The sequence below is a fragment of the Thermobia domestica genome, chromosome 9 (genome assembly GCF_964235325.1).
Source record: "Thermobia domestica chromosome 9, izTheDome1.hap1.1, whole genome shotgun sequence".
NCBI classification, from domain to species: Eukaryota; Metazoa; Arthropoda; class Insecta; order Zygentoma; family Lepismatidae; genus Thermobia; species Thermobia domestica.
Genome location: NC_137462.1, coordinates 4,065,060 through 4,077,303, shown reverse-complemented (window position 1 = coordinate 4,077,303; position 12,244 = coordinate 4,065,060). Strand labels below are relative to the sequence as shown.

Genomic DNA, 12,244 nt, shown 5'->3' with positions numbered 1-12,244 from the left:
TTCTTTGTTTCTTTTTTTCTTCTTCTTTTTGTGTGTGTATGTGTGTGACTAAATCACAAGACGTGGTATGCTGTGTAATTTGATAAAAGCTGTATTGCAAATCGAAATAATACATGAAGTAAAAAATACAAACGAGTATCAATTCTTCTCTTTCCATATTCTTAAAATACTGCTGAAAAAAGTTAGCTGATTTTTGTACATAGATCTTCACTGATATGTTGCAGCCTGTAGCACTTGTGACTCCTAATGGTGATAATTTTCTTAAGAGTGTACTAATTGACACCCACACTTCGTAATTTTTAGAGATTTGGAAAGTAGTTCTGGAACCGTGTACATGCAAAACGATAGTTGTTTTCTTTTAAAAAAAAAAAATCCCAGTCACCCAGTTCTCGTAAATGCAAGCTATGGTATATTTATTACGAATGACAACACACTTTCTTCCAGAGTTCCTGTAGTTCAATCAGTAAACTCTTTTGAATGTGAGTATACAGAACATCTGATTTTTATTTGAGTAATCTATGAAATGTAATTTGGTTGCAAGAATTAAATCTCTTCTAATAAATGAGATATTGATTCAATCTAATTAATACATGCCAAAATGTGCCATGTTGTAATCTGCTGATCAAGACTACTGGGGCAGAAGCAGAAGTATACGAGGTTTGTACTTTCAGATGCAGACATATACACCATTATACTCCTCAAAATATGATAGTTTATATGGTGAATCTGTTGCGAATGTGAGTACCAGCTTCAGTTTCAATTGTTTTTGAGTGAGCGTGTATAAGCATCTATTGTCACTAAGTTGAACTGATCATTACGACTACATGAAGCTGTATATACATATATTGAAAAATGTAAGGAAGAATCTAGCTCGTAAAATTAATTTTCTTACATTTCTTTGCATAAAATTAGTAATAAAACACTCGAGAAAAATATGGAAAGAAAATTAACTACGTAAGACACATACGAAATTATCTACATAACTGATGACTGTTCTACAGAGCAACAAGCAATATGGAAGAATAATCTCCGTTTATTTAAATACAACAAATTATGTAATAAGTATGGGATTAAAAAGAGGTGGATGCAAAAAGAAAGGAAAATTTTTCAGCAAGGAATTATATTTCAAATAAAAAACAAAAAATGCGAGAGAAGAACAAACTTATGTTGAATTTTTGTTATGTACTCTTTCCCTGCAATTTATCTTTAGTTTTAAACATAAGTCGAAACGCTGTTTAATCTAAAACATTTTCTACCCTCGTCATGAATTTGATTCTCGAAAAAACTATATGTAATTAATTTTTTTCACTTCAGATATTATTCAAGTCCACATAATATGAATTTATTATTTATTACACTTATAATGTTCCTTGGTTCATTTCTGTAACGGGCGGCATTTTATAATGTGTCCGTGGTTAGTATCTGTTTCTTTTGAAGTACTAAAATAGCCAGAATTGACGACATTACTTATGGAAGACAACTTACTTCAAAGATAAATGAGATAAAATCACCGAAAAGCTTTAGTTAGTTGTATTCTGTAAGTGGTATCGTCCCATCTGGTTACTTTAGTACTTCAAAGGAAACAGATACTAACCACGGACATTATAAAATACCACCCGTTTCAGAAACGGACCAGGGAACGTTATAAAATGGCGCCCGAACAAGGACATCTAAGATCGATCCCAGGAGTGTTATAAAAGTGGTTGCCCGATCATGGGCCAACGGGGAGCGAACCCAATAACGTTATAAAAACGATTTCCCGACCACGAATCAACGGGAAGCAACCCGATAACGTTATAAAGAATGTCGCTCTTTACAGGGACGAACCCAGAAACGTTATACACTAAGCTTGTATGTTAATGTGCTGTTCTGTGATCTTCCTTGAATTTAACTGTTCTCTAAAAATAAGCCATGCTTATTTGATTTTGTTCTTGTTATTAATTTAATTGTTTGATATAGAGTCTATCTTTATTGTACGAACTATTTTGTTCTGATAATTGTAAGTATCAATTACCGGGATATGATTTAAGAAAAGAACAAAGAGGAGAGAAATTAACTGTAAAACTTTTACAGGTAAACAGATTTTTTCCAACCAACATTTACGTAACTTTCATGTACCGACATTTACGTGACTTCATACAACTTAAATTTGATTATATAGGTAATTACATTCAGAAAAATGGAACCATTATCCTGAGAACTTAAAGGCTTTTCAGAGTAGCATTCTATCTAAATATGTATCAATGGTAAACATTGTTCCACAACAAAAATATGCTTTTCCGAGTATTATGTCTTGTAATGCCATTTTGAGCATTTCATCGACACACAGGTTAGCTTCTTCGAAAGTCAACTATAGACATTTGTAAACAAGTCAAGGCAAGTATGCAAGTCTAGGAAGCAATTGCAATGTCATTACATTACATGATACTGGAAAAGAAAATTTTGTACGTGTTTGTTACTTATCAACAAGAAGTGATATACCTTGCATACCAAAATATTTTTCAGCTTCCTCTTCTTTTATTTCAGTTCTCACTGGATCTTCAGTTGTTCCAACGGCTTCTCTGCTCTCCACAGTTCCTGAAGTGTATCCATAACATGATTGATTCTTTACATTTGAGTGGGTTGACGTAGAGAGACCGATTTCTGAAGTTGTCGAAATGAAACTGGAAAATACGTTTTGTGACACTGATTTAGATTTGACTTCTGTTTTACTATTGTTTATTTGAGGCAAGGAAGGATTTACTACGCGGAAGCTTATAAATGTCGGTGTTTCTTCCTGTGATGAAAGAGCCGGAGGTTCAGATATCTTGAACGCGATTTGAAAATCTGAGCTACTATTGGCGTCCTTGTTAGAGCTTCCTGAAGAGACGCTATGGCAATCAGAGGAGGAGGTTTCGGAACTCATATAAGATCTTACTTCTTCATCTGCCTCCTCGTCATCGGATGCTTCCAGTGTTTCCAAATGCTTCAGGAATTCATGGGACAAAACTACATCCTGGTCAGCAGGACCTTCTTCTTGTGGCTCCGATTCTTGTATGGCCTTCAATATTAAGGATGGAGATTTTAACAAGGCATCTCCTGTCTCCACAGCAATATGAGAGTCCTCACTCAAGTATTCCTCGTTTTCTGGGTACGCATCCAAGTAATCACTCTCGTAAATAGGGTTGTATTCCACAGTTTCTGGAGAAGGTTCTATGAAATGGCGATATGTGGTTGCATTACAAACTTCTAACACTTCTTCACTACAACTTTCACTCGACCCTACTGACAGGCCTTTGGTCTCAATCACTGCAATGGAGGGCAAACCCATTTCATATTACACAAATTCTTTTGCGTTTGCATAAACAACAAAACGAAATAATCACTTGACTTATTTCACATATACAGTTATAATAATGTACATCAAACCTAATTACAAACGTTTCATAACGATAACAAAAATTGACTTGTTTGCACAAAATATATATTAAGGGTTTGATTCTTTTTTAATTGCGTTTGAAATGGAAAAATGAACCTCTCAGTAATAAAATTATAAACAAGAAATACTACCCTTGAGAATACAAATAGTACAATTATACAATGTATATTCTTACCAAAGCTTTTAACAAGTATTTTTCTTTAATACAAAGGATCATCGTTTAATTTTAAATAAAAGTTCAGTAATAACTTAATTGTGTTCTAGGTTTGATTTCTCTCTTATTAATTACTCTACAGCTTTAATTCAACAGTTCGCACCAAAGATTATTAGGCAAAATACTACATACAAGGTGTTTCCACAGCCATGGTACAATAAATAAATCTGATAAAAAATGGTAATAAAGAGCATTAGAAGACTCTCGATTCACAGCTTACTAAGAAGGTATGTTGAATTTAATTGATCGTAGATACCACACATACGTAGTGAAGAAGACATGCAAGTAAAGTTCTTCAACTCAAGCATCGTATTAGGAAAAGAAAGCGTGTTTCGTACATTGACTCAGAAATTACATTCTCGTGAATTATGAACATATTCTTCGCACATAGTATTTTTCATGAGGATTAGTGTTCATAATAATGTTATTGAAGAGTGGACAATATCTAGGAAAGATTTATAATAATAATAATAATAATAATAATAATACCTAATTCTATGGCTTATGGAATCCGGAGGTTCAATGCCACGTTCACAAAACTTCTCTACTGACTTCCTCCTTAGTCAACTGGATCCAGTTTCTACTTTGTATTCATATTTCTAAGAGCTCCATCTTAATATTGTCCTCTCATCTGCGCCTAAATTCTCCCTAATGGTAGTTTTCTGATTGAATTTCCAGTTAAAACTTTGAAAGCGTTTCTAACTTCTTCCATCCTAGCTACATGGCCTGCCCACCTGAGCCTCCTAGACTTGATGACCCTAACAATGTGTGGTAAACTGTATAAATTATGTAGTTCCTAGTTATAAAGTTTCCGCCATTCCCCATTCCCATCCCTCTTGGGTCCGAATATTCGTCTCAGGATTTTATTCTCAAATGCTTTTAGTCTACGTTCTTCCCTTAGAGTAAGCGACCATGTTTCGCAACCATACATACAGCATAATTATCGTTATATATGTATTTTAAGCTTCAAATTCCTCGATAGAGTTCGCGACGACAAAAGATTTTAAACCGAATAATAACACGAATTTTCTGCTTTTAGTCGACATTTAATTTCTTCGTGAATATCGTTTTGGTCTGTTAATACTGATTCTAGATATTTGAAAGTATCCTCTTTATCGAAAGTATTATTTGATGTTTTAACGCTTCCATAATTTGCCGTATTACGATCCCATGTATTTAGTTTTCTCTGCATTTACTTCTAAACGCATATCCCAGCAAGCGTTTAATAAAATCTCTACATTTTTCTATTGTTCTTCTATCATCCCCTATTAAATTTACATCAGCATACGCGATAACCTGATGAATACTATTCAGCTCTAGGCCCTGGTTGCTATCTTTGATTTTCCTTATAGCGTACTCCGACAGTAATAATAATAATATTGTATATCTTTTTCTTCCATTGAATTTATCCAGCATGCCTTAACAGTGACGTTGAAATGTTGTTCATAATAGATTCCAATTCGTTCGTTCTGAAATTCGAAGACATATGTTACATTATGTTATCATAATAAAGATTTGATAACTGAACAATTTGAATATACTTTGCTTAACAATATGTTAAAATTTGACAACTATCCATTGTGATTCTTTCCAAGATAATGTTTATGTGACATGGACGTGAAAACACCTCATATATATCAAACGAAGCTATCCCTCAACCTTAAAAGAATTTCAAAAACAGAGTTGCCAAGAAATACTATAACCTTTCCATTGTTTAATTATAACCACAGCCTTTCTTTCGAAGTGACAGTTTTACGAAAGAGGAATAATGTAGACAGACAATAACAAGAATAAATAAAATAAACGTACCTGCGATTATGTCATTATCTTCTTTTCGCTTCTTTCGGATACATTTTTACAGTTTTATAAAAAGCGTATGTTTTTCTATTAAGCAGTAAAAACATATATATCGTTCATCATGAGCAAATAATTTCTTAAATAGTACAAATTTAGTTGTTCCAATGTTCGATTCGAATAAATTTCCACTCATTATCCGAATTTATATCCGAACAAATATTCTGTTATTTGAATAAGTACGAAACTTATCTTTACGTTCCAAATCAAGATTTTTTTAAAAATATACTTGCTGCTCTAAAAATAATACAAAGCACAATGTTTTTATTCAAATATTAATTAGTAACACTTTCGCCAACTAATTAAACCTTTGGCTTCATCAGATGCAAAGATTATGTATCTGATGAAGGTAAAGGTTTAGTTAGTTGGCGAAACTGTTAAACATTGGTATTTTAATAAAAAACATTATGCTTTGTACAAAGGCTTTGTGATATTTCTATTTTGAATTACTCAAACAGAGCTAATATAAACTAGATAAAAATGAAATTAAATCTTTAAATTTTACGTCCCACAATTATACCGGTTAGGCTAAAGGAGACGGTGATAATGAGAAACGAATGAAATGGTGGAATGAAGAAAGTATGAGGAAACGGGAAAACCCCGAGAAAACCCACGCACACTGTGTTAGTCTACCACTAAGTTCACTTGGCGCTGGGATCGAACCAAGTACTCCATGCACCAGAGATGAACGCTCTACCACGAAGCTACCGTGACCCTATGAACAAGATAGTTGCTGTCACTGCCACCAATTAAAATCGCTCGCTAATGTTATGCGCATGCCGGTGACTCCGATTGGAACCACAGAGGATACTGTTGTCAAAGTTACGTAGTGTGAAGTTGGTGCCCGAAACAACTATATACATTATTGTTTAGATATTTAAGATTACCATATTTGCTACATGGTTTCTTAAAATATGCACAACTAACACTTATTTTATTTGTTTATTTAGCTACCTGATACAGCCTGCGAGGTCATTTATACTGATGTTATTTACCACCAATAACAATAACAAAAAAGAATAGAAGTCGGACACGGAATATAAAGGTATCATCTCGGTATACGCTTGACGGAACTGAGAAAGAAGCAGGAAAAAACTTTACTTAGAATGGATGGCCACTGGATTCGAATCCGGAACCTGATCGCGAAGCAAGAACTACTAACATACACTCACTTTGTAATTTTATGGCTTTGCGGTGCTTTAATCCCATCTATATTGGCACTGAACACATCAATCTAAAGGTTTGATTATTCAATCATAATCATAATTTTTAGGTAGGAAATGATGAGTGGTGTCATGAAAAAGCTATTCTTAATTAACGAAGATCATTTTTTGCCTTATTAAAGTGAAACGTAGACAAAACAAAAAGGTAGACTTTTAGTTATCAAGAATTACACATTCTCTCTTAGCTAAAATTCTGATGATGGCTGCAGTACATATCCTTCGAAATATCGGAAAAAATGGAACATAAAGGTAATCTCTACTCTTTTCATAAAAATTTCGCCTATGTGATACATAACAATAATATTAGAATAACTTTCTTACTCGAACGATTTTTCTTTATTTAGATAAATTATTTAAATATTCAAACAATGTATACTTCAAGTCAATAGGGATTATTTTATTATTTTACTTTTAATGGAAGTATTTATACACCAACCAAATAGTTACTTTGTAACAATGCAATCAATTTCAGGTATTTATTTCTAATTCTTGAACTGACACTTTAAAATTATTGATTTAAAATCGCCGTACTAATTATAATAAAACGTTGTGCAGTTTACATAAAGTCAAATTTCATGTAAAAATATTTAAAGTTTGTTACATGTAGTAATATCCTATCTCTCCGTGTGTTATTGTTAATTTAGAAATATGTTCATTTTATTGTTATTGTGTGTTTCTCTATATTTATAAATTGTAGTTCTTAAATGTATACACGGACAATGAATGAAATGTTATCTGTGGACCAGTGATGGCTCTCGAGGGAAATCACATCAATAAAGATTTATATTTTATCACTACAAACTAAGGAAACAAAAATATATTTAATGTATTAATTATCTTGGATACAGCTTCATGAAGTTGTATGAAACTTTCTTCTTTTAGCTTGTAGCGTAATACAATAACTTTTTACTCAAGAGCCGCCACTATGGTAGACTTATTTCTAGAAATTTGAGAAAATTCGAAGAAGTTAGTATTTAAAATGTATTTCTATATTTGTATTTAAAGTGTATTTCTATAACTGTAGCTTATAAAAGCTTTTAATCGACACTACTTGTGTTTGATTAGGAAAATAATATTAATAAAGTACTACCGAGGTAATTATTTTCAGTTCTACAGAAAAAGCAAGAATGGTATTCTATTTCCTATGTATACGAATACTTATTATCATATCACATAAAATGCAAAATGTGAAATACATTCAGAAAAGAAATACATTTTTGTGTTTATAAAAGTAATTGAGAGCAATTACTGACGCGAAGAAATCGTATGATTTAGACAGAAGCACCTCTAATACACAGTGGCAAAGTTTTTGTGCCAGTATAATCGGTAACAAAATCAAATATACAGATGTTCACTCAAAGCCGGAGTGTCAAAAACTTTTTTTCAATACTGTATATATTCCCTATATTATCAAACCTGTAACAATTTTACTAGATAGTAATCAGAAAGTACTAGAAAATTATGTATAAAGATATTATATTAATTTCTGAAGGATATTGAAAAAATGTAAAACATTGTAGATGGCATTTGAGGCCCCATCACGGCGAAATTAAAATACTGCTAATTTTACAGTGATTATGCTGTATCTTCAAATAGATAATTCATAATCGAAAACTGGAAGAAGAGCTAGACAATATTATTTTACATGAGATACCGTTATCACGACTCACTTATCTGCTTTCGATTTCCAGCCATTTAGAAAATCTACATTTATTTTCGCGTTTCTAAATGGTTGCAAACGGAAAGCTGCTAGGTGACTTGTGATAACGGTACCTCATGCAAAATAATATTGTCTAGGGCGCTGTTGTTCCATATTTCGATTATCTTTTATCTATTTAAAGATATCACATAATTACTGTAAAATTAGCGGTAATTTAATTTCGCAGTGATTAGGTCTCTTTAATTAAGGAACTCTTGGTTGAATCCAAATTAAGAAAAACTGAACTACGACTTTCGTCCCTATGGATGGGTAGAGAGTATTCTTTATATTAAGTACCTTTCGCACAGTTCAAAATGATAACGTTATTTGTAGTCATGTATATAGAATAGAAAATCATTGAGAAATCTATATGTAACTTCCATAAAATACAAAGTTGTACAGTAATTAGTAAGTACTCTAGGGACATATTCTTGACATTTAAGAATCTATATAAGTGTTAAAACATTTAGTTCTCTCACAATGTGAATAGAGAAATATCTTGGGAAATATTGAAAAAAACTATCAGATTAAAGTAAAAAAAAAGAAAATTAAAGTAAACTAAATATTTATTTCCATAGTAAATGCTAAAGAAGGGCAAATAACCTTCGTAGGACAGAATCAATAGAAAGTTTCTGATATTTTTTTTTTTTTGTATGATATTCGCATCTTTGCAGTTTTTTAAAACAGAAATGATATCTCCTTTAGAAACCAATTCAGTTTTTGAATTTCGAAATACACCTTTATGAGATTTTTGTCAATATATTTCCCAAGCTATCAGCTTGAGAATTATGCATTTCAGGATCATATTTGTAAACTTCTACGCGCAGTTTTCTCTGACAAAACATTGAGGTAATTCTTTTTTTTTTTCAGTAAGGTTATTATTTTAAGAACTCGTAACATAATTATGTTGATGAATTTTTATGGCATTTACTATACGAGATGATTTTCTTGATATGCCTTTTCTTCATCTAAATATCTAACAGACAGAATGGCCGAACATAAACTTTATCACATTGTTTTAAACAAATGGTTTGTCATCTACTATCTTTTTGAAAACCAGTCATATAAACCTAATTTTGGAATTGGAATATTAGGTTGTAAAATTATGAGTAAAAATTATTTCGTTAACATTTAGGAATTACTAGTTTACAGCTGTATACCGAAATGGTAAACATAGCGTACACGAAATATAAAATGTTTTATGTTTTCTATATAAAGGGTGTTAGAGGAATGTATCACAACATTTTGAGAACAGATTCATCACATCAAAATAAGAAAAAAAGTTCATATGGACCTGTGCTCAAAACTAGATAGTTTCAGAATTATAGGGTGCCAAAAACTTGAAACAAGTGAACTTTAAAATTTCATAGCTCCACTACTATGGTACCTATCGTAGTCGGGTCAAGACATTACCAAAGAACTGGTATGTGAACTATCCAAATATCCATGTTTAAGTACTTGGACACCAATTTTTAGAGAGGTAGATGGAGAGTGATCAAGTACTCCCAAACAGCCTCTCTAAATATGATTGTGCAAGTACCGGAGGTTCTGAAAGATGGATATTTGGGTAGTTCACATAATTGTTCCTCATTGATACTACGATCGGGCCTGTAGTAGTGGAAATATGGACCTTTAACCCTTTTCTTGGCAATGTATCCTTTGGGATACATAATGTTTTCAGTATTTTTTGGTTACTTTGTGATTACATATTCTTCGCAATGTATCCTATGGGATACATCACGTCATAGCCTTGTCTAAATAAAACATGTAAATAAAATGTGCAATTATGTCTTATTTTACATATATTATGCAGTATTTTTTTCTGAACAACGCAAGTCATTTTGCCAAGAAAAGGGAAGTTCATTTTTTCACGTTTTAGGCACCTTATAACTACGAAGTATGCACTTACAACCACAGGTCCGTATGAACTTTTTTTTTCTTATTTTGATGTGAGAAATCTATTTCCAAACTATTGTGACAATTTTTATAACACCCTGTATATTGTAAATTATACAAGTAAATATTGTTATTCCATGAAACGAACAGAAGAAAGAGAAGATAGATATTGAAGATAGGAGATAATTATTTGTTAGATTCATATTATTCTAAGAAAAGGCTGATAGGAAAACAACTGAAAAAGACACACTCTTTGTTAGATCCTGACTTGGTAGAGAATAGAAACATGAACTTTTTTGAAATATTTATTGTTCTGAAGCACAACAAATTCTACATACACTTAGATATGAATCTATGCCGTTCAGTTTACTACAATCTATTGAATTGAATCTAGTATTTAATTCAATACTACTTCGAATATACACAAGCAGTTAATAAAAAACGAGAAGGTTCTACGTTATCATCTTTCAACTTTTTTTTTTTCATTATCACAGCAAGTTTTTAGTTTATACAAGGTGCTACAAAAATTTATATGGACCTATGATTGGAAGTGCATATACTTTCGTAATTATAGGGTGCCGAAAATCTGAAACAAGTGATCTTTAAAGGTTCATAGCTCCACTACTACAGGACCTATCGTAGTCGGGTCAAGACATCACTGAGGAACTAGTATGTGAACTATCCAAATATGCATCTTTCAGAACCTCCGGTACTTGCGCAAACATTTTTAGAGAGGCTGTTTGGGAGTATTCGATCACTCTCCAACGATCTCTCTAAAAATTGGTGTGAAAGTACTGGAGCAGTCTTAAATTGGGTAGTTCACTTATCAATTCCTCAGTGAAGTCTTGACCCGACTACGATAGGTTCCATAGTAGTGGAGCTATGAACATTTAAAGTTTACTTGTTTCACGTTTTTGGCACCCTGTAACTTCGAAACTATCCACTTTTGAGCACAGGTCTATATGATTTTTTTTTTTTTTTTTTTTTTATGTGAGGAATCTGTTCCAAAATATTGACACATTTTTGTACACACCCTGTATGTATTAGCTGACCATATACTGTTGTAGATTTGAAGATTTGATTTCATAAAGAAAAATCATTTCACAGATATAAAATTTTCAAATAGTTTTAATAATCTTGGTTATATATGTATGTTTACTATTTTGTATTTGTGATATTACTTCAGCAACTTTCTGTTGTATTTTTATAATACAAGATTGTTTTAATGGTAAGAAATAGTTTAATGGAGATAGTTGCTATTTTTGGATGCAGATAACTAACAAATAAATGATGATAATTTTTGAAAAAGGCACAGAAGTATTACTTTTTGTTTAGGATCATTCTTAATAAATGAATGAAGTTTAGTTCTTTTTAAAATAAACTGATTTTTAATCTCGTTGGACAAAATTTAGTTTGGGTACACATCTTCAAAAATACAATGTTTTCTACAACTCTATGAGGTCTTGGAACTTTATTCCAGTTCTTTTTTTTTCTAGCCAAAAACTAATGACAGCAATGAAAGTTTTAATCAAAGCATTTCTCCAGCAAACACACATATCTTATTTTAATTGATATAATTCTCTTTGAAAAAGTTAATGGTTTGAAGATATTCTCAGGAATTCGAATATTGTGAGACAACATAATACAGCTGAATTGTAATTATATATACTAAACTTAAATGCACCTGATTTCTAAAAATTCTATCAGTAAAACATTGCTTTCTTAAGCATTGTGCCATAATTCAAGGAGAGTAAACCATCTATACATTATTAGATGATTTTGTAATCACCCGACCAGGATCGGCCCTAGACAATTTGCCGCCCCCTTTCTCCAGAACGAACAAATCTTAAAAACTCACGATTTTAAATATGCTACCCCATCATGAACATCGAAGGGGAGAGAAAGTGCACTTACCCTCAGAAAGCCCTAAACACTACAAA

At 32.0% G+C, this 12,244-nt stretch overlaps 2 protein-coding genes across 3 annotated transcripts in view; one reads left to right on the top strand and one right to left on the bottom strand.

Annotated features, from left to right (window-relative positions):
• The window catches only part of LOC145694345 (striatin homolog), a 77,283-nt gene extending 73,988 nt beyond the window's left edge, over positions 1-3,295 (top strand). Inside the window, exon 7 of the mRNA XM_081770474.1 lies at positions 2,527-3,295. Within this exon, the coding sequence (XP_081626600.1) occupies positions 2,527-2,631 (105 nt within the window). The 3' untranslated portion in view covers positions 2,632-3,295. The remainder of the gene's footprint in view (positions 1-2,526) is intronic.
• The window catches only part of LOC145694344 (uncharacterized), a 273,653-nt gene that overhangs the window by 21,844 nt on the left and 239,565 nt on the right, over positions 1-12,244 (bottom strand). The window lies entirely within an intron of this gene.